The sequence below is a fragment of the Hippocampus guttulatus genome, chromosome 8 (genome assembly GCF_054856545.1).
Source record: "Hippocampus guttulatus isolate MCC_2025c chromosome 8, RoL_Hgut_1.0, whole genome shotgun sequence".
NCBI classification, from domain to species: Eukaryota; Metazoa; Chordata; class Actinopteri; order Syngnathiformes; family Syngnathidae; genus Hippocampus; species Hippocampus guttulatus.
In genome coordinates, this window is record NC_141268.1 from 10,418,832 (window position 1) to 10,446,222 (window position 27,391).

The following is a 27,391-nucleotide window of genomic DNA, read 5'->3' on the forward strand; positions in this document are numbered from 1 at the left end:
AGAGGCATCATCTGTTTGCCAGCAAATGAAATGAAGCTCACGCTCATTTGTCAACAGACGCTGATAGTGGAAAAAAAATATCATCAGCGACAAACGCAGGAAGACAAAGACAACCTCAACACATACACACCACACAATGTGGAGTGATAAAAGAAACGCATTGGAGCATTTCTTGTATATCTCATGGGACTAAACGCACTGACAGCGGGTCAGCAGGGGGGCAGGTGTTCTGCTCAGCCAGCCGCTCCGTAGCCATTTTTTCCACTGCGCTGCCTCTTGGGACCCTTGACCTCCGTTGGAGTTGTGTACCAATGCGTGTGACAAACAGCACAAAGTCTTGTTGTGCAGAGGCACACGGAAAGCATTACCCTAACCCGGGGGTCGGCAACCCGTGGCTCCAGAGCCGCATGCGGCTCTTTAGCGCCGCCCTAGTGGCTCCCGGAAGCTTTTTCAAAAATGTTTGAAAATGGAAAAAAATGGGGGAGGAAAATATATTTTTTGTTTTAATATGGTTTATGTAGGAGGAAAAAATGACACAAACATTCTTAACGTTTTCCAATGCTGTAAAAAAAGTGTAGAATACAATTTAAATGTCAACATTTCTGTCGACGAAGATTTGCGTCATAGCCTGCGACACACGTTTTATGAGCAGGGCGGAAGCCAGGCAGGTGGCTGTTGCAAAAAAAAAAAAAAAAAAAAACATTTTGGGTTGCCGACCCCTGCCCTAACCCCTAAAAAAAAAAAATTACCAGTAATGAAAAGAAATAATCTTCCCACATTGACATGAACGGAAATGCCGCTGGCGCGTTTTGACTGCCGCTGCTCAACCCGTATTGTTTTGTGTTTTTTGTTATTGTAAAGTGTCCTTGGGTGTCTTGAAAGGCGCTTATAAATAAAATGTATTATTATTATTATATTATTATTAACTAGGGATGGGGAATAAATCGAAATTTAATCGTGACTTGGGTTTTGGCTTCTCACGATATGAAAAACATGAGAGTTAAAGAAAAACGATCAATGTGCCGAACCAATGTCGCGTCCAAGTCTCCATTTCTCCTAATCCGACTCAGTGATTACTCCCCATGCTACAACAGCACAGTAATTGCTGTGAATTACAATATGACAGCATGATGGATCCATGTAATAACACCAGAAAGGACAAAAAAAATAAAAAATGCGTCAAATGCAAAGTGACCAGACAAAGAAACAGTCCGCCCCAGTGAGTAACAATGAGTGAGAGCAGCAAGTCATGACAAATGGATTTTTTTCCCTCCACTGAAGAAACAAGAAGTGCCTAAACAGGGGTGTCTGCATTGTTCCTCGGTGTCTCATACGGAAAATGCAAAGGGTGCAAGGGCCACAAGTTCTGAAGTATTTTGTTATTTGTTTGTAGGAGATGGGTATTGCACCAATGGAGGACAGCGATTGCCAAGCATGCTTTGTGAAGTGCTATTTTGAGTATATGCTTCCAGCTGTAAAAGGCAGACTTGCGGGCTGCAAATCAACCCCTGCCCCCGGGCCATAATTTTGATAGCAATGGGCTAACACAATACGATGGGAGGGATAGGTTGGTGTACAACGCAAGGAATTGGTGCGAATATCAGACAGAAATTCAGCATGTTAGCCCACTGAGCCGCCATGAGGATCACTTCTTCTCAGCCTTTGAAAATTTCATTTCTCTGAATTAATCAAGACTCGCGTTACACACACTTTGATGGTGCAGCCTGGCAGAAATAGCCTGCATGTCTCTTTGTAGTGTTCAGCCACTGAAAAGAGCCACCGTCCCCTCGGTCTGCATGAATTGGACTTGAAAGTAGAATTTGTGGCGATTCCCTGGTGGCTTTGATGGCCCACCTTGACAGATGGCCCACAGCGATAATATGATCTGACTTGGCAAAGTAACACCTTGCCTTGCTGAACAAAGACAAGAGATTACAAAGTATTAATAGGTCACTTTTATTGGAAATGAATGGAAAAGGAGTTCATTAGGTTCAGAGACACAATCAAATAGAACCAGTACAAGGGCTGTATCCCAACCCCCCTTGCCCAAAACCTGCTGTTAAAAAGATATTGCCGTTTTGCAACTTAGTATTTACCTCTGCCAAGGAGGTTCTCTTCTTTTCTTACTTTCTCGATGAACCAAAATTGTGGAGCGAAGGTAAATGGGTCAAACTATTTCAATGTGGCTCCACGTATTCGGGCCATTCCTGAGGTGTGGGGAAGTAGGCATTAAAATAAAAATACAACTCACTTACAAAGGGCATCAATTATAAGCATATCTTTGCTATTTGGTCTCTATACCCGACAAACAGTGAGGCTCCATTTTACATGATTTTTTATTATTGTTTTTCGAATATCATGTCATAATTTCACAAGAAATTTGTTCTATCAATTGTGAGTATTTATTTGACTAATTATTTCACGTCTCTCAAGCGTGTAAACAAGAGGTTGCAATTTTGTTTCGATTCAAATTAACACTTTTGGGCATTAGCGGAGGTCTATCACCCACAAAGTGCTATTCTAGTTTCATTGGTGTGTTTGTGGTTTGCAGTGGAGACATGTATTACATTGCTAGAAACACCTCGGATGGTCCCCAAACAAAACTGAGTATGACCACATTGAAAGGAAGCTTTCTGTCGTATTTGATTGTGCAGGTGTACCTAATGCGGTCAGTCGTACACCATCTCTCGACTAACAAAGTGACAATTAGTGACAGTGACATCCTGGCCAAAAATAAAAAATAAAAAATTAAATGAGTGTACTGGTCAGCAGTCGCCATTGGCAGGTGCGTTTGCAGCGGCCTGCAGGGTCCTGCGGGCCATCTCCAGGGCCCCTTCCCGCGTCTTGTTCCCACCGATAAATCCGGCAGCATGGACGAAAATGCATCCCTCGATGCCGCTGAGCTCGGACAGCGCATCGTCGCGGATACCGCGCCACTCCTCGAGCAGGGGCAGTCTGAAAACAAAAGGCAGGGGTCAGTTTGCATGCGGCAGCAGCTGCTTCAGCTCCTGTTATCACTCTGTACAAGTGTTGCGTCTATGCATGTCCTCATCTGTAGCTCAAGGGCGTGAACCATAACGCGGCCTCAATCAGATGCTGCAAATAGGCCACCAGAAGCAATCAGCCCTTATTTTTCTCTTCCAATTATGTTGAAAAATCACACAGGGGCACTGGAGTCTGCCATCAATCAGGAGAAAGATCCACTCAGACAGGGGCTGACCTCACCGCCAATGTTCTCTTAAGGAAGTGCATGGGAGGTGGAACATTTATAAAAATGTTTTTAAAAATGAATACATTAAAATGTAGAATGGCTAATTTGCCACATTGCAAATTCACCTGCTATGAATTCTATGTCCATGGCAAAAACATACGTGCCAAACATCACGTTGCAGCCCCCTGTGCCATGAATTCATGTCAATACATCATCAAGAGAAAGACGGCCTGGAGAGGTGAGTGAGGCACGGCCATAATCCCCGCTAAATGAATCAAGCGGTCGATATCTCCATTGTATAGCTGCGTGCGCGGAAAAGGTCAACAGGCTTGGTAATGACGGAAGGAGTGGGAGGGTTTGCAGCGACTGTTATGACAGGTCAGGAGGCTGGGAATCTCCCAATGACCGCTCTAAATATAAAGTCCACAATTAACAAATAAGACGCGCCACTTTACCGTGCCATTATGGCAGACACTACAAGTTGGTGTTTCAGTGCTAAAAAAAAAAAAAAAGATACTCAAGAATGACTTGTCAACAATAAAAATTGGTTTTGTAGCTTATACAGTGCACATATGTATGTATATATTGAAATATTATTGCCAGTTTGGAGCTGTTTCAGAGTTAACCGAGCCTCTGTTGTCAACCAAAACATCACCGACTAAGTCGTAAAAAGCGAGTCCAGTCACGTTTCCTGTGTAGTAATAAATGATCTGAGGTTATGCGGAGACAGTCTTTTACAGACTATGACAATATTGTGTGTGTCCATGTTTATGTTGGAGATGGATGGAAATAAATCTCAATTTGAAAATACCATATGGGAAGTTGCACTGAATGATGAACAAATTAATGTGATGCCAAAGGTGCCGCAAATGATCAGTCTTGGTTCCTCTTTGGTCTTCAAAATGTTCAAATGTCGAGAGCTCACCAAAACCGAAAAAGTCTGATATCAAAAGACTTTGTGATGCAGAATGGCCTCTTCCCGTAAAAGTGCACTTTAAAGTCAAGCGGCGGCATGCTGGACTCGTGATCATCAGGGTCAGGCTTCAAATCTCAACTCTGATCTTCCAATGCAGACGTTGCGTGGTCCATGTGCTTTTGTGGATTGCCTCGATATACTGTATCGATGTATCTCTCGCTCTCTATCGATATGTGACCTTTCATTTCCACCCCACTTGAAAAAAACTGATTTCTTGAAAAGTTTTACTGAACAAACATCTCACACAATGCTCACCACACTTTTATGACAACGTTCTTGGGGGGAAAAAGTTTTTTTTTGAAAGATTCAACTATTCACTAACAAAATATTCCAACAAGCCATTTGTGCGGCTGACAACATACTGTAACTTCACGAATCAAAGTCATCATAACAGAAAAACAATTATTGCTTCTATCTGCATCTTAGGATGTCGAGCAGATTCCTTGAGCAATAAAGTGAAAGATGATATTTTGTGGTACAGCCCGTATTTTCTTTCTGCTTCACCTATCCCTTACATTACCTTTCTGAGGAAGGACTGCTTCCACCGTTCTGCTCCTTATCCACACACATTTGGGATAAAAATAACCCCCCCCCCCCTGCCCTCCACCACAGGTGCAGTGGCAGGGACACAGGTGATAACAACACCCCAATAACACACTTGGCACTTGTCTATCGGGAGGATGCGGACCGCTCAAAGAGAAAGCCATCGGGATTTTTTTTTTTTCTCTTCTTTTGAACATTCATCTAAGCCACTGTTCTTTCCCGATCATCGACACTCCTGTATGCATTATATTAAAGCTTTTGGAGAGCTTCAGCGGTGACTTGAACAGGCGCCGCCACCTAATGAGATTTCGCAGCGGAGTGGAAAGGAGCGCGAATGAGGTGACGTGTGGAAGGTGACGAGATAGGAAGATGGGGGAATTGGGGGTGGGGGAAGGGGGCAAGAGAAGGGAAGGAATCAGCGGGGAAGATGGCAAAAGATCGACCGTGGAAAAAGCTGATAGAAAAAAGCAGAGGCATACATACTGTGCCTAAGAGACAGCGCGGAGGCGGGTGGGTGGAGGGAGGGCGTCAATGAAAAAGCTACTGATAGGGAGAGGGTGGAAGTAGGCTGTAGACCGAGGTGAAAATAGTAACACCTATGGACACAGCATCCACGCCTCTTTCTAATGTATATAAGAGGATAAAAGCAGTCAGGTGATTCACAGGTCACAATTAAACCTTGCCCACCATCTCAATTGAACATGAATGTTCCCAGACGAGACTGCCTTGGAAGGCGCGGAAGACGCAATACGTTTCCATGTTGTGGAAGAATCCCTAGTGTTGAGGCTAACAATAAAGAGAAGGCCAGGAAGAGGGAGAATGGACTGTATGTCCTGGTTAGTGGCAAATAGCGTGCGAAGCAGCAAGAGACACTGCACGGACACAACACCAGCGCACCATGTAATGAGAGGCAATACAGGAAGAGGACCAAAAGAAGGGAAGAAAAAAAACCACTGCCCTTACACAGATGAAACAATGCGAGTTTAGACTTCCGCGATGGCCAAACGATGTTGCTCACTGCGCCAATTGGCCCTGGTGCAAGGAGACAATAATGAAGAAATGCTCGACAACACTGCGCGTCATGCGACTACTTTTTGCGGTGGCAGTCATCTGAACAGAGTGAGCAAAACGGTGGCTCTGACTAATTACTTCTGTTCAATCACACCAAGGGGGAGAGAAAGAAACACAGCTAGTACGACTAACGAGCCCGAAATTGCTGAGCCTCCGAACTCAATTAGGTCAGAAATAGGACAAACGGAGAGACTATTTGTACGTGCTTCAAAAACCTGTCACGGTCATACCGAACATATGTATGCACCTTCAAAGACACCTTCAAAAAATGATCTAAGCGGAGCACTGAAAAAAATTACAGGTACAAGTCTAGTCTGACAAATGCATTTATTATACTAATGAATGATACAGTGCTGTAAATAAGTATTTGCTCCCTTCCTGAATTCTGTGTTCTTTGCATATTTATCACAAAAAAAAAGTTTTAGTTCATCAAACCAATTTTAATATCACACAGACAACCCAAGGGAAAAAAAATGCAGCTTCTAAATGCAAAAGTAATTTATTAACGCACTCAAAAAAAAAAGAAAAAACTACCTGTCCCGACGTGTAAAAGTAATTGCCCCCTAAACCTACTAATTGGTTGTGCCACCCTTGGTACCAAGAACTGAAATCAAGCGTCAGTGATAATGGTAATCAGAAACGTTAGCATGTGTCATTGTGATGACACATCGGTTGACCCAACAAGCAACGAGCACCAGTGTACGTCATTGAAACAGCTTCATGTTACTTAAGGTAACCAAAATATTAGCGACACCTTCATGCCTCCATCATGCCTGCCCTTGACAAGAAAGACAGAATCTAACTGCATTCATATTGTATAAAAAAGGGAAAGTGCTCTTTTATGGGACAAATCCTCGTGTCAAGCGTTGAAATTCAATTAGCGACTGAAAGAGAGGGGTGCGCGCGCGTGTGTGTGTGTGTGTGTGTGTGTGTGTGTGTGTGTGTGTGTGTGTGTGTGTGTGTGTGTGTGTGTGTGTGTGTGTGTGTGTGTGTACTGGGAGGCGGGGTGTACATGGAAAATAGAGGTCACAATAATAACATGACAAAAAAGCAATTGCATGGTGGATGATTTGAGCTCAAGGCGGGGGAACTCAGTGACGTGGGATGCATTGAAATAAACGTTTGGTATTGCCAAACGTGTTCATATGCACAGGAGAATGCTCCTTCACTGTCGTGTGATGAGTAAGCGGAGTGACAATACAGCATGATAGGTAACAGTGAAGATAGACCAAATTAATGTACGAGTCAGATGGCCTGTAATGGAAAGCTCCCTTCACATTCAATCATGCGCACCCTGCCACATAAATGCCTGACTAATAATGAGGGGGTTGTACAAATCCAATTCCAATGAAATTGGGGCGTTGCGTTAAATATTCATCAAGACAAAATACAATGACTGGCAAATCAAGTCCAACCTATATCTAATTTAAGATACGACAAAAGACAATATATTTAATTTTGAAAGTGAAAAACTTGTTTTTAGCAAATAATGATGAACTTAGAATTTCATAGCTGCAACATGTTCCAAGAAAAGCTGGGACAGGTGGCAAAAAAAAGACTGCGAAACACCTTTTTGGAACATCCCACATGTGAACAGGCTAATGGCAAGTGGGTGCCATGATTGGGTAGAAAAGGAGCTTCCTTGAATTGCTCAGTCATTCACAGGCAAAGTTAAAGTTCACCTCTTTGTGAACAACTGGGTGAGAAAATAGCCAAGCAAGGCCGAAAACCAACATCGAATGGCCATAACCTTTGATCCCTCAGTTGGCAAAGCATCAAAAACCAACATCAATGTGTCAAAGATACCACCACATGGCCTCAGGGACACTTGAGAAATTCAATGCTAGTCATCAAAGTTTGGCACAACATGCGTACATGCAACTTAAAACTCTTCTATGCAAAGCAAAAGTCACTGATCAACAACACCCAGAAATGCCACCGGCCTGAGCCCGAGCTCATCTAAGATGGACTGATGTCAAGTGGATAAGCCTTTTGTGGTATGACGAGTCCACATTACGAAGTGTTTTTGGAAATTGTGGACGTCGTGCCCATCCGGACTGTCATGGACACAAATTCCACTGTTGGCTTTTGCCTCCGAATGGGAAGGGTCTCAGAGTCTTAAGATCTGTTGTTCCTTTTTAATGATTAATTAGTGGAATGGAATTAACGTGAATTTTTACACACACACACACGCACGCACGCGCACACACACACACACTGGTTTCCTTATTTATTTTTAACGACTGATAATTGTATTATTCTTCATTACAATCATGAAGCCAAGTAGTTAAGAGTAGTTCACACTCAATTGGTCGTGCAGCTTGATCCCTTAGGCACTATCTGTATTTGTTTGTGCAGAGTAATTGCTCCTCCCCCAGACTGTCATTCATTGCCGCACCTCAGTAAAACACAAATCAAGCCCTTACACCTGCTTCGAGGTCTTCTCCGGAGAACAGCTGGCTGAAGACAAAAGCTGTTACCGCCATTTTTAAAGAGGCACATTCAGGCCAATGAGAGAAAAAAAAAAGTCAAAGGAAGACAGCCAAGCCGGCTTTAATGCGCTCCGCTGTGGGCCCATCTGACAGGCACTTATGTTGAAGGAAATTCATGCCAAATGTGTGTCCATTCGGCAGCACTGTATCATTGGGACAAGCTGGGATCGAGCGCCAGCTCCATGTGACGCCACAAATGACAGCACAGTGACCACAGCTCATAGAGAAAAGACTGGCAGACTGTAAACTAGGGAAACAAAACCCGCTTTTTTGCAGCTCACACATTATACAAATTGTGTGTGTGTGTGGCACGCTGGGAGACGGTGCAGCGAGTCAATAACAGCAACTACGGCGTTCCTGTGGGGCCGCTGATGACGTTAATCAAGCAGCTATGTGGGCAGGCTCACAAGGTAAACATTTCCCCTCTGGGGGAACAGGAGCCATTCTTGATAGGTGCTACTCATCTCACACGTTCACAATGACGGCTTCCTGCCATCGTCGCTGTCATTAATCAGCAAGACAGAAAAAAAAAATTAAAGATGAAGCAGGACCAACAAGGTGGACTGCAGGCTTGTGCTTAGGCTACAGAATGTAATGAGGAGCAGATTCTTTTGATGTGTGGAGTCAGCATCAAAACAATAAAATAATGTAAAGCTGTGTTAATGCCAATATTTTCTGGGGTGTTTTTCCTAAGGCCAAACAAAAAAGATAGTGTGTTTCCGGTAACATGAAATTTCAGCATAGGGTCGGTAGGTCGGACAACGTTTTTTTAAAAATCTTTTAGCGGCGGGTTCAATGTCTTCTTGTTTTATGTTTTATGGTTATTTTGTTTAGATTTTTGACAACAAGACACTTTGCATTTGATACGATTATTCTTTTTTTTTTCTTGGCCTTGTCCATAATACACAATCACAAACTCTCGACTGAACAGGAGGACAATCGCCTGTATTTTCAATGGCGTCATCAACAGAGTGGACTCTCACAGACTGCAAATTTGGACTGACCTTGTTCCACTGCATTCCCCCGGGTGGAGGCAGGTCGCCTATGGTGACGGGCTAATTAAGGAGACTGGCTCAATAGAGGATGTTGCTCGCGAGATTACCCTTGTGGAGCTCACATTCATTAAAACCCACCTTTGGAAAAGGAGTGGAGTTCATGCCGATAATTGGCTGTAAATGAAAGCATCCGGCAAGTGGCTATGCAGTGTTTCCCAGAAGTAAAAGAGCCACGCATCATGTCCGGGCTCAGGTGGCTCTGTTGAGACCTAGGATGTGTTTACATCCTTTTAACTCTGTTTCTGCACAGAGCAATGACCTCTGCTTCAACTAAAGGATCCTTCTCATTCATCAAACAAGGATTTCGGTACGTGTCAAATGCTCCAATGAGCAATGAGTCAACTAAACACATCGGGGGAGACTGTGGAGCCCACGCCTGTCACCACTCCGTATCCACCCGGGCTTGTTTGGTAACAAGCAGCTGGACCTTGTCAAACAGACATTATTTATGAAAATCATGCCGCCAACTGTTCTCACCTGCTCTGGAAGGTGTTGAGGCCTGCAGGGACACACTGGACCCTCCAATGTCCATTCTGGTCGGAGTACAGCACATACTTGATGGGCGTCTCCACCTGGAGCTCCTCCTCCAGGGCGAACAGATGCTCCTTCCAGGGACAGCCGCCTTGAGAGAACTCCATCACCTGGCCACAGGGATCAACCTGGAAACAAGAGAGGCTAATCATAGTCTGTCTCCAAAGGTTTTTTTTTTTTGTTTTTGTTTTTTATACGCGACAACAGTTAATTTACATTGCAGAGATGCTACTACAGCTGCATCAGACATTTTGCATGTACCTTGTACCGCTCGTTAACAGCTTCTTCCACAACCTGGCGGGCTGGCAACCAGGAGGACTTGTAGAAATCCAAACGGTCCAGAAATTCATCCCCAACTAATGCCAAAGCCTTTTTGAACCCCTCCTGTAGATGGTGCAGTAAAAAGAGCACTTGTTGGCAAGCTCGGTATATTTTTTTTTCCTATTTTGTTGTCTAATTGACTGATGGCAAAGTTATATATAGCCGTGATTCTCAACTGGTGGTCAGGATCAAACAGTGAGTCGCGGACAGCTACAAGAGTGAAAGATTACGAGTTGTATCCGTAGTTTCCTCTTCCTGATGCAGGACGTACGCGTAACAAGATGCCACTATGAGCACTGTAGGTTAGTGACCAAGTGTACCTGCCCCGAACTCTGGCCACGGGTTTACTTCGGTAAACAAAGAAAGTGCAGCTCAACCTCTGGCTTTTTGAAATTGTGTTAACCATTAATCCTTCATAATTGAATTAATGACGTGTAGAGTTCTTGAGAGAAAAGGCTTTCCAGAGTTGGAGATGAAAGAACCGCAACAGTATAAATACACACTAGAATTCAACATAAAAAGTGACATGTTGTGACTCGATAGCAATACATCCTGAATTTTGCTGCATGCTTTTGTACAATCAAAAACAGTTTAGAAGTTTAGTCGTGACATTTTTAATTTCGCTACGATGGAGTTTTTGTGGAGCTTTGCCATGTTAGGCCATCATAAGGAAAAGAGATGACAGTTCCAAAAATGACATGGGTGAAGTCAACCTATATTGATTCAATGTTGGCAAAATAGCTTGAAAAAAAAAATCTGGTCTAGACATGGGCCTGTGATGATTCTGACTTTCACAGACAGAAGTGATGAGGAGAATCTCTTTGCATCCTAAAAAGTCTCAGTTGAGAATTTTTGGCAAGCAATTTTTTTCAATTAAATCAGAGTGCCTTTGTGCCAACTGCAAAAGTGCGTGAGATGTGTAAGAAGCAGGGCAATTGGAAGTAATTGCATAGATTCACTTGACAACGGTAATGACACAAAACAAATGGGCAGCCCGGATGGTGGAAAAATACGTGGTGACACAGACGGCAGTTATGCATAGGTAGGTTGAAGGTGTCTTAAGAGAGTCAGCACAATAGCATGTACCATTTCCTTTGGAGGCATCTTGCTTCTGCACTAATGAGGTAACAGACATACAAACTACTTTTAAGAAAATGGGTTCATGTCATTTTTAAAGTATGGTTTTAAAAATTGGATAATCCGTAGAATACAGTCATCTCTTCTAAAAATATTAGGTAGCTACAACCGGATTTTGTTTACCACCGTACCCACTGTTTTTCCTTTGGGCTGTTCTATGTTTCTGGGCTAAAAGGGTTTTTTTTTGTTTTTTTATGCAAACATTTACTGGGTTTATGACATCACCACTGCATTAGTGTAGATTAACGCGTTGCATGCAAATCTGGGTTACCTCACCGCTAGAACAACAGAACTGGGTTGGATTTTGCTTCATCGCCGAGAAAAAAAAAGAGCTCTATAATTTACATACAGATTTCTGTATGTGTTATTTTATTAGAGCTAGTCAGCCATTTAGCCATTTGCAATGATAAACAGAAAAAGGAAAATTGTTTATTGTGCTTGGGGTCTGACAAGCGGAATAACAGGATGGCATGAAAGCTTCACCGACAATCGCCATGTTTGAGGTGTGATCGCCTTTCATGCTGAGCTTCACGTCGCCTTTCTGTCATGAGGCGCGCTGATTTCCACGAGAAAATGCGCACACACAAATTGCTCACCTCTGTGTCCTGACTCTTGCTGTTCCAGCGTGGATTCAGATGACCAACACGTGCGCTCAGCGTGGTGGTGATGGCGTAGCGTGCCTCACCGTCACACTGTGAAATGCCATTGTCGATGGCGTCCACCTCCTCCACAAAGTTCTCATAGAGCTGCCAAGGAGTGAACAGGGGATGCAAAAGAAGAGCTTAACGAATACATAATGACACAGAAAAAGACAGGTTTATATTAATACACGGATGCTACGCCTGCTTTTTTTTCCCCCCATCCATCCATCCATCATCTACCGCTTATCCGGGGCCGGGTCGCGGGGGCAACAGCTTTAGCAGGGAAGCCCAGACTTCCCTCTCCCTAGCTACTTCTTCCAGCTCTCCCCGGGGGATCCCGAGACGTTCCCAGGCCAGCTGGGTGGCATAGTCTCTCCAGCGTGTCCTGGGTCTTCCTCGGGGTCTCCTCCCGGTGGGACATGCCCGGAACACCTCACCAGGGAGGCGCTCAGGGGGCAACCGAATCAGATGCCCAAGCCACCTCATCTGGCTCCTCTCGATGTGGAGGAGAAGCGGCTCGACCCTGAGCCCCTCCCGGATGACCGAGCTTCTCACCTTATCTCTAAGGGACACCCTGCGGAGAAAACTCATTTCGGCCGCTTGTAACCGGGATCTCGTTCTTTCGGTCACGACCCATAGCTCGTGACCATAGATGAGGGTTGGAACGTAGATCGACCGGTAAATTGAGAGCTTCGCCCTTTGGCTCAGCTCCTTCTTCACCACGACAGACCGATACAACGTCCGCATCACAGCAGACGCTGCACCGATCCGCCTGTCGATCTCCCGCTCCCTCCTGCCCCCACTTGTGAACAAGACCCCAAGATACTTGAACTCCTCCACTTGGGGCAAGATCTCCTCCCCGACCCGGAGGGGACACTCCACCCTTTTCCGACTGAGGACCATGGTTTCAGATTTGGAGGTGCTGATCTTCATCCCAACCGCTTCACACTCGGCTGCGAAACGCTCCAGTGAGAGTTGGAGAGACCCGTTTGAAGGAGCCAACAGCACCACATCATCTGCAAAAAGCAGGGATGCAATACTGAGGCCCCCAAAACGGATCCCCTCAACGCTTCGGCTGCGCCTAGAAATTCTGTCCATAAAGGTTATGAACAGAATCGGCGACAAAGGGCAGCCTTGGCGGAGTCCTACCCCCACTGGAAACGATTCCGACTTACTGCCGGCAATGCGAACCAAACTCTGACATCGGTGGTATAGTGACCGAACAGCCCGTATCAGGGGGTTCGGTACCCCATACCCACGAAGCACCCCCCACAGAACTCCCCGAGGGACACGGTCAAACGCCTTCTCCAAGTCCACAAAACACATGTAGACTGGTTGGGCGAATTCCCACATACCCTCGAGGACCCTGCTAAGGGTGTAGAGCTGGTCCACTGTTCCACGGCCGGGACGAAAACCACACTGCTCCTCCTCAATCTGAGGCTCGACTTCCTGACGGACCCTCCTCTCCAGCACCCCTGAATAGACCTTACCAGGGAGGCTGAGGAGTGTGATCCCTCTGTAGTTGGAACACACCCTCCGGTCCCCCTTTTTAAAAAGAGGGACTACCACCCCGGTCTGCCAATCCAGAGGCACTCTCCCTGTTGACCACGCGATGTTGCAGAGGCGTGTCAACCAGGACAGCCCCACAACATCCAGAGCCTTGAGGAACTCCGGGCGGATCTCATCCACCCCCGGGGCCTTGCCACCGAGGAGCTTTTTAACCACATCGGTGACTTCAACCACAGAGATAGGAGAGCCCACCTCAGAGTCCCCAGGCTCTGCTTCCTCCAAGGAAGGCGTGTTGGTGGAGTTGAGGAGGTCTTCGAAGTACTCTGCCCACCGATTCACAACGTCCCGAGTCGAAGTCAGCAGCGCCCCATCCCCACTGTACACAGTGTTAGTGGTGCACTGCTTCCCCCTCCTGAGACGTCGGATGGTGGACCAGAATTTCCTCGAAGCCGTCCGGAAGTCGGCGTCCATGGCCTCACCGAACTCTTCCCACGCTCGGGTTTTTGCCTCGGCGACCACCGAAGCTGCCTTCCGCTTGGCCAGTCGATACCCGTCAGCTGCCTCTGGGGTCCCACAGGCCATAAAGGCTCGATAGGACTCCTTCTTCAGCTTGACGGCATCCCTTACTGCTGGTGTCCACCAGCGAGTACGGGGGTTGCCGCCACGACAGGCACCAACCACCTTACGGCCACAAATCAGATTGGCCGCCTCAACAATAGAGGCACGGAACATGGTCCACTCGGGCTCAATGTCCCCCGCCTCCCCCGGAACATGGGAAAAGCTCTGTCGGAGGTGGGAGTTGAAACTCCTTCTGACAGGGGATTCCGCCAGACGCTCCCAACAAACCCTCACAATACGTTTGGGTCTGCCAGGACGGACCGGCATCTTCCCCCACCTCCAGGCCTGGCTCCAGGGGGGGGCCCCGGTGACCCGCGTCCGGGCAAGGGAAACTGAGTGCCATCGATTTTATCTATCATAAGGGGCTTTGTGAGCCGTGCTTTGTCTGGTCCCTCACCTAGGACCTGTTTGCCATGGGTGACCCTGCCAGGGGCATAAAGCCCCAGACAACTTAGCTCCTAGGATCATTGGGACACACAAACCCCTCCACCACGGTAAGGTGACGACTCACCCCCCAAGAAAGAAGGAATCGAAACTGGACATTGAGGCCCATTAGGTCCATATTTATTGCTAGTAAATGAGTGCTGAAGTGCATCGCAAGCTTGTTAAACCATAGAGGACCCGCTGCTATTTTACAGTGAACTGGAAAAGGTTAGACAGGAAGCAATTGAAGAGCACCAAAGTCAGAGATATATTCGGACTAAACATCCGTTCCTCTCGGGACTTCCAAGGTAACAAGCGGATCAGTTGACATTAGAAGAGGATGATATAAGGTGAAATCGAGCCTTGGGGCATTAAAAAAAAAAAAAAAAAGAGCTTTTCACCATCCAAAGATGCTGATGAGCACACACAAAGCATTTTGTTTGAGGATTCACACAGGCTGGAGATGGTGCAAGTTAATAGTGATTACATTCATGGCAAGCAAAGATTTGGTGAGCCTAATGTGCCATGCAAAGAGGCGGATGCACGGGCCTCCTGCTGATGGGTCCAAAATCCAATAAATAGAACTGCAGTATACTCGGCTGGAAGCCTGGCACAGCGGAATTGTCACATTTCCATACTAGCTGCGTTTATTTCTGGGCCTTCTCTGCTGCCAACTGTCTGATGGGGGTAAAATGCCATAAAAAATTCTTACATATTGTGATTTTCGTGCTTTCAAGAGATATGGATTTCTTTCCGCAATTTGTGGCCCATGACAAAAATGAGTTTGACACCCCCGAATCAGATGTCATACGGCATCTTGTTAATATCCCTCCCAGTGTCAGACTTTTTGAACTGATGTAGTTTGAGTGTATGCAGGTCCTTCTGCTGTATAGCAGTGCATTGGACGTGTTTTCCCCCAGCAGGTCCCTGCAGTGGATGATTTGGTCCAATCGAAAATTGCAGCGGACAGAGCACAATGCATAATAATCCCTGCCAAGTGTCAAATATGGTCGCCGTGCCACACCCACCTTGTCATAGAGGATCTCCAGCCGCTTGTCGTCGTCCTTCAGCTGCGTCAGCTGGGCCAGCAGCCGACGGCCAAAGTGGAGATAGACCAGGCCGGCAGAGCTGAGCTTGGTCACCCAAGGCTTGTCGGGACGAAGGCTGTGAAAGGTCTCTGCAAAGGTCCTGAAAGTAAAGACAGTTAACATGAAAGTGAGCTGGGCCATTGGAGGGTACTGTTATTTTTCGCGTGTCCTCTGTCAAATTAGTTGACAGGAATGAAGGGAATGTGCAAAGTGAATTAAGTATCTCTTTGTTTTCTTTGGGATGTGGTCTTTTGTCCACATGAAATGTTCCTTTTTAAGTCAATGGCCCTATATCAGTGTGATAAAAATCTGTGAACCTTGTCGCTCTTTCGGGGGCCTCGACATGCCCGAACACTCACAGATTTTTGTAAACGTGTCTGTCTTGATGAAAATTTTGAATATTTTCAGAGTCCTACACACCTGCCCTCAAACCTCACCCTGGAAAATTTTGAAAATATAGCCTCCACCCCACCCAAAATGTTGTGGTCATGTATAATATAACAGGAAAAACCTCCAGAATTTAAGACCATTTGAGATTGTTTTTTATTATAAGCCTATTTAATGATCTTTCAAGGATTTGCCATGGGAAATGGGGGGAAAGAGGGCCCATTCCCTGCTGCGCCTCACTTTAATTTGTGTTTGGAATTGCACGCCAGATGGTCAAATGCTCTCAAGGGTCATGTACAATATAGCCCAAGAGCGGTCAATTGCCCATTAGTATTTGTGATGGCAATAATAAATAGTACTGCAAACTCAGTATCAAGCTGTTTTTAAAATCATGACTGGATGTGTAGCAGATGTCAATAGCAAGAACTTGGGATGCAATAAAGAGTTGATTGGGCTTCATTTCCAGTTTGCAAAGAGTAGAGATTAGAAGCTAGCAAGTTGAGTGGCGTGTTTGCGGGCATGAGCGCACATAAATAAACGGCCACGTGCACAGATGGAGCGTTGGGTGGGGGTCTTATCCAGCGGCATCAAGGCACTGCTGGCCATTTGGTTCAGGCCTAATTGGAAGGGACACACGAGCTGCAGCAGATAAGTGACTATCGAGTGAATGAGTGACATGTGAGGGATGGGGGGGTAATCAGGGCCATTAAAGATCCTAATTGGCCAAGCTGGAGAATCCCTGTGCTCATTAACATGTGAGGGAAGAAGTGAACAGAAAAATGGAGAAAAAGAGGGATGTTTGTGTGGCTGAGGCGCCACACTCCTGATAAAGATTGTAACGAGAAAGTCTGACTGAGCTACTTCGTTTCTCTTTTATTCAAAGATTTGATTTAATGGTGCTAGATTTGCTTGTCACAGTCAGTGCAATTTGGTCCGTCCCCCCCAATTACAAATGAATCATGTTGTCCCTTTTCACTGTGACACGACTTGCACTTAATTGACTGTTCTTGTTGTTGGTGAAATTTTAACAACTTGGAAGGCAATGGATTTCGTTCCACTTTGGTGTTCCGGATTATTCTGCCTTGGGTAAATGTACTATACAGCAGTGGTTTTATTTTTATTGATATTTATAAAATGCCCCAAAAAAATCTAAGTATTTGTGTCAATAATTGTGTAGCCATTTCTAATTACCGGTACTCCACTTGACATTTTTCATTTTATTATTTTGTAAATGTTCTTTCATTGTTTTGTATTTCTGGTAATACTTTTCCATAATATTTTTGTATTTTTCTTATATGTGATTATATTTTCCTTATTTTTCATTTGAGTTTTTCATTCAAAGATTTTTGAATTTTCTGTCCAATAGTTTTGCTGTTTTATTATTTGTCAATTACTATTTTTTAGGATTTATGTTCATTATTTGTACTGTAATAGATCTGTGTTTTTCGTGTTTGTATGCTTCCGGGGATATTTGTGATATTATCTTAATTGTGGGGGGGTTTTCAGCTTAATTTTTTTAACATATGTCAACTGTGTTATCGGCTAAAATGTCTGTATTTTTTGTCTAATACTTTCTATTGTTTTTCTAGTATTTCTCTGTAGTATTTTTCCCCCTTAATATTTGTGTATGACAACTAAAATGTTCCTTTTCTCTAAGTTGTCATCTCATAGCTCGGTGTTTTTCCCCTAATATTTTTGAATTCTTCGTGTATGGTTGGTGTGTTTTACATCTAATGTTTTTGTTTTCTAATATTTATGTATTTGTCATTCAAATGTTTCGAATATTTGTGGTGGTTGGTCAAAGAAGGATATTAATAGTGTTGTTGTCATGTCCGTCTGTTAAACTGCTACTGAATATCCCTTCTATCGCCGACTTCACGCACAGTGCAGCCTGCTTAGATCCATTAATCACACCCGGTCCGCGCATCTGCGCTATATGCGTGACACCCACGTTCTCCTGCGGACCACTGGCAGTGTGGTGACAGCCGGTGTGCCTCGTGAACGCCCAGCAGGGAGGGCGATCAATAGAAGAAAACTAATTATCAACAGCCGCCTGCTGGGAAAAGAGACCTGCTATGTCTTTATTATATGGTAAGTGTGTGTGTGCGCACGTGTGTTTGTGTGTGGAGGGACGGTGAAATCTATGGCCGTCAACATCAGGGCACCGAGCTGACTAGTCTTTATTAGTGACTCAATGCCATCTACAAGTGGAGAATTTGCGCTGTTGATTCTGTGAAATATTTTTCCCAAGATGACTTGAGGCAGAATGAGAGCATTCAATACACTGAGGCCTGATGGGGTTCATGCACGCAACAAAAGTCTGCATAATGTGAATGCAGCGGTTCTTCTATTTGTTCCGTATACACACACAGAGCCAGGAAAAACATGCCATAATGGGAAAATGTTATTGAAAATTGAGTATTTAATGGCTATACATAGCACGTCGGCTTCACGGTGCAGAGGTACCGGGTTCGATTCCAGCTCCGGCCTCCCTGTGTGGAATTTGCATGTTCTCCCCGGGCCTGCGTGGGTTTTCTCCGGGTACTCCGGTTTCCTCCCACATTCCAAAAACATGCATGGCAGGCTGATTGGACGCTCTAAATTGTCCCTAGGTGTGAGTGTGGGCGTGGATGGTTGTTCGTCTCTGTATGCCCTGCGATTGGCTGGCAACTGATTCAGGGTGTCCCCCGACTACTGCCCGAAGACGGCTGGGATAGGCTCCAGCCCCCCCCCCCGCGACCCGAGTGAGGATCAAGAGGTTCGGAAAAAAGATGGATGGCTATGCAAAAAGATGGGGGTCTGGAGTACCTGCTCAACCATTATGCGTAAAATTAAACAGTAAATCTGAAGCTACGTTCCTCTTTCTGAATATGTCTGTGACCGAGACGTTGTGAAACGTTATGTTGGGTGGAGCTAGTTTACGTATTTATCTTCCCCATATTGAGTTTCTCCGCATATGACATGATCATCTTGGACAGGTGAGAATCCTACTCTGTGAAACCTTATCATGCAGAAACACCCACATCCCCCATGGGTGTGATGACTCTCCCGTCATATCAAAGCCAAAAGGTACGATTCTGATGAGTCACATATTTGATTGCTTGGCTAAATTGCCGATGTGACTGGGGAATATTGGTGTTTGCTGATGTATCCATTCGCCACATACGCGCAGTGTTTGAACGTCTGCCTTCATGAGTGAAATGGGAGCTAGATCCCCCCCCCCAACACACACACACACACACTCTGGGCTCTGCTCCCATAAGATCTCCAGTATCAATGCCAAGCCTACACTCCCAGTCGTCATGGTAACAAAATCTGTACTCTCCATTAGCCTTATATGGGATACACATGGATTATTTAAGCAAAGTTAGAAACGGAAGTTATTTCTCCATAATACGCCCTCTTTAACATCACGATTGTTTGAATGTGTTTTAGTGTTTTTAATTTATTACCTTGAGGCTAGATGACCTCTGCTTCTATTTGTCTTAGTCTTAAAATGTGAAGTTTACAGTAAATAAGTTTTATGATGCGTTGGACTCTCGGACAGATTACAACAATACAGTGAAATTTATCTACAACGAAATCATGTTTGCAGCAAGAAAGTTTTCATAACAGGGGGTTTTTCACTGTAGCAAATTTGATCGCAAATGTAAACACACACACACACACACACAAACGTATGTGTACACGCACACACAAACGTATGTGTATACTTTATTTTTATTCCAATAGTGCATAAGTATGAGCATACACTGATTTGACAATTCATATAGTCAGTGTAGAAAGAAAAAAAGGGAAAGAAATTGCGAAATTTACGATCAGCATTCACTTTCACTTACACCAATTTCTTGGATAATGTCTTTTATTTTGCTTCCTCCGTCTTTCATTTGATCACTTTTACCCTCTCTTCCAGCGTCAGAGCTCTTCTTGTCTTAGCTGCTTGACATCCAAGGGTCCATTTTGTAGCCATTTTAGCAATGCAACGTTCTTGCTGCGTCTGACACTAACAATAACAAATACTTCCTGGACTACTGCGCATGTGTAAACCAGTGTGGTGGTTGCTGTTGCCGTTTCCGAACGAAGCAGTAGAGGTCACTGTTGGATTAGACTTCGTTGTAGTGAACCTCGTCATGAGGCAAGAGCAGAGAAAAAGATTTCGTATAACGCAACAGGGTTTTTTTTCGTTGTATGGGGGCAGGAGAGTGGGAATGGTGTTAATGCATGATGATTTTTTTCACACTAGGGGGTATTTTCACCCATGTAGGTTTCGTTGTATAGAGGAGTTTCACTGTATAATGAATCTCAATGGGAAATGTGGTTTACCATTCTTTGACGTCTATCAACGTCAAAGAATAGCCACACTGGCTTCATTTGAAAACCACGTTCCACTTTGACAATTCACCCATCATAACAGCCTCGTCTAATCCCCAATACATGGAATCATAAACAATTTACAAGTTGTATATCAAGTTCACCGGCATGGCTTCTCCCACTGGACTAATAATCGTCAGCCGGAGCTGCTGTGTCATCCTCCGGACAGCCGTAAATCACTGCCGCATACCTCTGATGATGATCATAGCGGTGCCTCTGTGGATCAAATTCTCCTCCCACATCGACGACGATGTCACAGCAAGCCAGTTGCGCAGGGTCCCTGGTCCGCACGATCTCTGCATTCTGTGGGAGAAACATAACAGACGACCAATTAACCAGCAAGCAGCGGTCAAGTGGGACGAGAAGTCTTTGGGAAACAATACTTCAATTAAACCAAATGTCTTATTTTGGTGCCCTAGACCAACAGGATATAACTAAATGGGAAATTAAATGAAGCCTGCTTGGCGCTCAATGTTGAAGCATAGGCCTAATTGGACTCGAAGGAGGAACCAAGTTTGACCTTTTAACCAGCCAATCAATCATTAGGTCAATTTGAAGGCTCACCAGACACTTCATTATTAGGCACTTTTTCCAACACCTAAAGAGCACTATTGGACGAGTGAGCCGTCGTATCTGCCTTTACAAAGGATAACGGCTCACCGATTTTTGCAATTTTCTTTACCCGAAATGCAAGTAAACTTTTCTGAATGTTTTTTTTGGTTGCAAATTTTCATATTTTACAATAATTAGTTTTTATAATAATGATAATCATAATATGATATATGTAATAATATTTATGAATTACAGGTTAGGTTCTGCAACAGGTTGATTTTATTTGTATAAAAAACATCATAGTGATAAATGATAATGCAAGAGAAAACTATAGGTTTATAGGTTACACTTAAAAACAAAAAAATGAAATATGTCCAAAACCTGATGCTAGAAAAAGTAAAGACATTTTTTAAAACAGCATCTAAAATACTTTTAGGGTCGCATCAAGCTATTTCCGACTTAAATTTGCTGTTGACCAGTGAAATGTATTTTCATTTTCAACGAAATTAAAAAGGGCGGAAGAGAGGGAGACTGGTTAGCAAGTCCGCCCCACAGTGCAGAGGTGTAGGGTTCGATTCCGGCTCTGGCTTTCCTGTGTGGAGTGTGCATAGTGCCTGCGTGGGTTTTCTCTAGGTACTCCCGTTTCCTTTCACATTCCAAAAACATGCATGGCAGGTGAATGGAGCACTCGAAATTGTCCTGAGTTGTGATCGTGAGTGTGAATGGTTGTTCGTCTATGTGTGCCCTGTGATTGGCCGGCAACCAGTTTAAGGTGTACCCTGCCTATTGCCCGAAGCCAGCTGGGATAGGCGCCAGCACCCACCACAAACCTTGTGAGGAAAAGGAGATTGGAAAGTGGATAGATGGATGGACGGAGGAAATTAAAACTTCCCATATTGTATAATGAGTGCACACAGGGATAGCGACAGATGTGAGAATCATTGAAAACCTCAATTTAAAGCGGGTTTGTGATTACGCATGGATGATACAAGATGTGACCAAAGCACCCTAACTGGAGAGGATGAAAAAAAGCACATACGGCATGTATATACAGGTAGTATGCACATAATCGTATGACCCTACGTTACAAGGATTATCTTCAGTAGTTAAGTTATTCAACAATAGTAAGTCTCCTTTACATTAGGCTCATCAATCATATTAGCTAGCGTACAAGCCTAAATAACACAGTAGCTGCTAGTGACTAGCACAAACTGATGTGACATCACACACGGGCAAACAAATATGCACACTTTTTTTAAATCTATGAGAGTAGAAATCATCCTCTGTCTTTTACCATCTTGTGTACGCTGCAACTGAAAAGAGAGAAAGAAGACGCAAACCATCGAAGACAACAAAGAAGATCATGAAAAAGACATGAGCAACAGTGCTACAAAACATGGTGGAAGACGTCCCACAAATTGTGGACCAATTTTGGGTGGGTCGCGGGAAGCTAGTAAAAAATGACATGCATTTGCATTCTGATTTGTCCCGTCCCCCCCACACCCACCCCCCAGAATTGTGCTGAGGCATACCAAGCTTCCACATAGAACATACAAAACCAAGAAATGTTACTCACCTGTGCTCTTGTCATTAGCTACTCTGTCAACAAATAGAGTGCAGCCGAGCCTTTGGCTAGCATGCATCATAGCTAGCAATGTAGTTTTGGAGGTATGTCAAACTCATTTGAAACTACATTTAAAAATGTAACATACTGTAAATGTATTTTCAGAGGCTACTTAATACTTCGTTGCTCTTAACTTCTATAAAATGGATCACGACTGCGCAAAAAAGATTCGGTTCCCTGGGTGACAAGTTGAAAACCACTGCTTTAGAATTGAACATATTTAGCACTTTTTTAAACTTTTATTTTTAATAAACTGTAACTGAATTATTATTTAAACATCTTTCTAAACGTTAATTTATTTTATGTTATGGAGGTAGTAAACCTATGCATGTTTCGTGGGAGTACTTAATGTTAACAATTATGATAACCACTAACGTAGATTGTGCACGTGCACCTAAAGCTGGGACATGTGCTACTCATCAGCCAATCCCTGACTGTCCCGTAGTAATGTCGAGGAACAGCAACACCGAAAACGTGCCCATTTTGTTCCCTGTAATTGTGGTACAGTATTTATTTGACACAGTGACGTTTCCTCTGAAAAACACATCACTTCCATGTTACTTTACAACAGCGCCCCGACGTGGTATATTAGTGACGCAAGGCCAAACACATAAGTCCCCCACAAGACTACCGTGATAATAGTACATATCACAGAGAGTTTGCCCACCTTGTATTCGGGTAGCTGCCGGAGGAAGAAGCAGGCCAAAACCTCGTCACAATGAAAGGTTCCGTTGTGGGTTCCGATCTTTATGGCGGCCATGTTGTCAATACATAACCTCTTGGCTTCACTCGACATGTGTCGTCTCCCGGCGGCGTTGACAACAAATGCGACACGCTGTGCAGGGAAAAGCTTCGGACTCAACTTTTGCAATGTGCCACTGTTTGTTGTATTGACTGTGTCGGCGAGATATTTTGTTTGAACTAAATTTGTCGCTAGCACACGCGCGCGCCACATCAATGCAGCAAGACGGTGGGGGACATATTTCAGTGTAGGACCGCATGTCATGCATTTTATTTTATGAACCGGCGGAAAAAGAGACCAACCGTAAATAGTTCCACTTGTTGTCAAACTAACGAAATAGACGGCCTATTACAGAAAAATGCAGCTCTTGTGCAAATATTAGAGTTATAAAGTGATCATTAAATATTCAAAATGCCAAATAGCTCTACAGCATAGCGTAACAGATTGAAAACAACAAAAAAAAAGTTTCAAATCAGCTTTTTGAGGGAATTATTTTGTTTGTTTGTCTTCCTAATTTTAAAACATTGTACTTATCACAGACATATTTTCAATCGTAGTTATTAAACCCCGAACTAGTGTCTCACAACATACAACCCTGTTTCTAAAATATATTCTCACATTTAGAGCAGGGTTTTTAAACCAAGGTTAGGCGTACTCTTAGGAGTACCTGAGGACATTGTTGCGTGTACGTGTATCTCATATAAGATCAGATGACTGATGAAAAGAAAGAAAACTGCCAAAGTGGGTCTGAATATTATTGTTTGTAAGTGTTTCCAACATTGTGGTTAAAGTTTAAATGCCGAGTTAAGAGGGGGCTTCTTGAAAGGTAGTTCACATTTTTTTAAATATACTGTATATTACTTCTTAACTTTCAAGGATTTATTTATTTATTTTGCTTTTTTTTTGTTAAAATATCAATGAAATATTCTTATTAAATGTTTATTGTCCAAAATAAGGAAATGAAATAAAACGACGAAACCCAAGTACCCGGAGAAAACTCAAACATGTCTCCTTGAAAGAGGATTCAGGGCTCCTCGTACTGGTTACAACCGGCAGAGGGCGATGTAGTTCAATTCTGTCAGGCCCATTGGGTTCGTGTTTTGGACACTACAGGTATTACCTGAACGACAGTTAACCTCAATAATGATTTTTTTTAAAGTTCATCCATCCATCCATGCATTTTCATTATCCTCACAAGGGTCGCAGGGTGTGCTGGAGGCTACTATAGTTCTCATTCATTTACTTTATATTTTGATAGAATGTATAAAGATTTCAAAGGTATGACAAGGCTTGTCAGTTTTATTTATATAGGGCATTTCATTCACAAGGTAACTCAATGTGCTGAAACATAATTACAATTACAGGATTTCAAAGCATTCACAAACAAAATAACATAAGACGTTTAAAAAAAATACCATATAAACGGTCCCTTACTAATATTACTAAAAGAGCGAACAGTGCAAGAAAAAGGTTTGGCAATATTGATTTTTTTTTAATAAGTCAATGATAGTTATGTGTGTGGTGGTGGGAGGGGGGTTCAACCTGGATTTAAAGCATTCCCAATTTTATTTTCAAAAAGGAAATTGATTGACCTTTTGGTATTTTTAATCTTTAAGTGTTTTTCAGACTTCCTTAATTTGTTTGGGAATATGATTTTTGGGGTTTAAGAAGGAAAAGTGTGATGATAATCATGAAACCGGAAATACAACTGAGATATAAGTTTAACTCGTTGGATGACCACGCACTTAACTCAAAATACTCTAATCGTAAATCGTCATTCCGCAGTTGAAATGAATGGAAATGTCCTTAATCCGTTCGAACTTTTCAAAAAACACAAAACAATACAATGCATTTTTTATTTATTCATCCATCCATTTTCCGAACTGCTTGATCCACACTAGGGTCGCGGGGGGTGCTGTATCCTATCCCAGCTGTCTTCGGGCAGTAGGCAGGGGACACCCTGAATCGGTTGCCAGCCAATCGCAGGGCACACAGAGACAAACAACCATCCACGCTTACATTCACACCTAGGGACAATTTAGAGTGTTCAATTAGCCTGCCATGCATGTTTTTGGAATGTGGGAGGAAACTGGAGTACCCGGAGAATTTTTTTATTTATTTTTATTTTATTTTTAACGCTTCCATAACAGCTGCCTCTGTAACAAAGCGGTTTACATTCAACACAAAATAACAAATATAATACGCAAATTTTGTAATGTGTTTTTAATCAGAAATTAAGAATATTATAATTCATACAAAATACTACAATGACATATTTAAACAGAATGTAAATAAAGTAAATAGTTTTTGCTACATTCTATGCTTCAATTTAATGGAAAGTGTACTCCTGTGCATGGTTTGGCCATCTGGGCGCAGTATAGTATAAATGTACAAAATTGTCTTTGCTCCTCAGTTAGACATTAAAATATTCATCATAGATAATAAAAAAAATACATGTTTGTGAGTATTCTTATTATTTTACCCGTTTATCTGTGTTGTTTCGCCGCTGTTGTTCAAGTACCTGTTGCTTAAAGGCTTGTAACACTGCAACACAGATATTTGTTAGCCTGTATGTTGTATTTCCAATTATGTGTTAGTACTGATCTTGAAAACTTTAAGGCCACATTATGATTGGTTGTTTTTTTTTCTTGGGTGTGTCAGTTTTGGGGGTTTTTTTGTAAATCAAATAAGATAACAACAATATAAGTAAACATTTATTTGTCTCACAATGGAGAAATTACCAATTTACAGCGGCAAAATTATGAAAGGAAGAAAGCAGAAGACAAAAAGTATGTACATATCAATATGAAATATAAATATAAGCATATTAAAAATGGGTGAGTGGGGGTGAGTCCAGGTTTTCAGGACCATCTATTCAAGGGACATACGATGGGGCCATAGGGTCTGAATTTTTCTCAAGTCATTTTCCTCACAGTCAGGTCATACTGACATTTTAAACATAGCTGACAAAAAGTATTTTTTGAATTGCAAGTTCCCCATGTATGGCCTGCAGTGTAAATGCAGATTTAAAGGTTTAATCAGCATTATTTGCCATCAGGCTTTTGGCCTTGAATCAGCACCATGGACAGCTCTACACTCTCCAAATAAACGTTCCTGCTCCTGATGGGATTACGCTGCTTAATCGCTTTGGACGCAACAAAACAACACGTCGCCTTGTACTGACACTTTTTTTATTTGTCGCAACCAAATCCTCTCCAGCCGAATAAATGACCTTTCATGCCGCTGATGCTTCATGCAGTCAAGTGGCTAATTGGCATATCTTTGATGATCGGCGACAAGAATACAAATTTAAGGGAGCCAATGCGAGGGACTCTGATTTATGTTGAAAACATTAGGCTAATTGAAAGGATTACCATATCCTTAGCTGGTTATGTGTAGCCTATCCTGACTTTTACTTGGACCTCCACTGACGTCTGTTTTTGGTTAGCACTGATAGAGCGATAATCTAAACGAATGTGTGACTTTAGTGGATGCACAAAAAAGGTATGAGTCATGCTCAAAGAGAAACAAATAAACAAGCCCGGTAAACAATATTTATCCACCCGCCTCCTCCCATGCACACTCTCCATTTGGTCCCCACCCCCATCCTCTCTCACAACCCCAAAACCTTGAGGTGCGGAAACGTCACATGTCTGAGAATTATGCCCCCTCCTCCTCCTCTTCCTGCTCACCGCTTCCAGTTTTACACGCAGCGATGACAGGAAATGACTTGGTCTTCGCTTGCCTTAAAAGGAAGAGCGCAGCCCCTCGGACGCTCAGTCAAAACGTCAATTATGAGGTTCGAGGCAAAGCTTTTATGTCGCATTTCCTCTATGCTATCAAGACACAGTATCAAACAAACATTTAACTACCTACCTACCTCTTTATATATACAGTACATACATATATATATACATATACACACACACACACATATATATATAAGGTATAGAGGTGGCTCTAAGGTGGCGGTCTGTTAAGCAGTTTGATGACTATATGTTGTGCAGTCACATTCATTTAAGTCTAGCTGCCACTGTTTATATCTTGACCCTGCATATTTACTAACTTCAGCTGTGTTTGCTTTCTATGTGTGTGCTCA

At 43.3% G+C, this 27,391-nt stretch overlaps 1 protein-coding gene across 1 annotated transcript; it reads right to left on the bottom strand.

The window, feature by feature from the left end:
* Positions 1-1,937: 1,937 nt before the first annotated feature.
* Positions 1,938-23,538, bottom strand: myg1 (myg1 exonuclease). The gene is made up of 7 exons (XM_086118562.1): positions 23,218-23,538; positions 20,565-20,677; positions 15,557-15,716; positions 11,934-12,083; positions 10,141-10,263; positions 9,826-10,007; positions 1,938-2,955 (listed from the first exon to the last, which is right to left on the bottom strand). The coding sequence occupies exons 1-7, from the start codon at positions 23,503-23,505 to the stop codon at positions 2,766-2,768; spliced, it is 1,206 nt and encodes a 401-aa protein (XP_085974688.1). The 5' UTR covers positions 23,506-23,538; the 3' UTR covers positions 1,938-2,765.
* Positions 23,539-27,391: the final 3,853 nt, after the last annotated feature.

Coding starts and splice junctions, on each gene's coding strand:
- myg1 (XM_086118562.1), bottom strand. CDS start 23,505: ATGTGGCGCGCGCGTGTGCTAGCGACAAATTTAGTTCAAACAAAATAT. Junction 12,084..15,556: donor TGGAGATCCTCTATGACAAG/GTGGGTGTGGCA, acceptor ACTCCTTGGCAG/CTCTATGAGAACTTTGTGGA. Junction 10,264..11,933: donor GCAAGAGTCAGGACACAGAG/GTGAGCAATTTG, acceptor CACCATCTACAG/GAGGGGTTCAAAAAGGCTTT.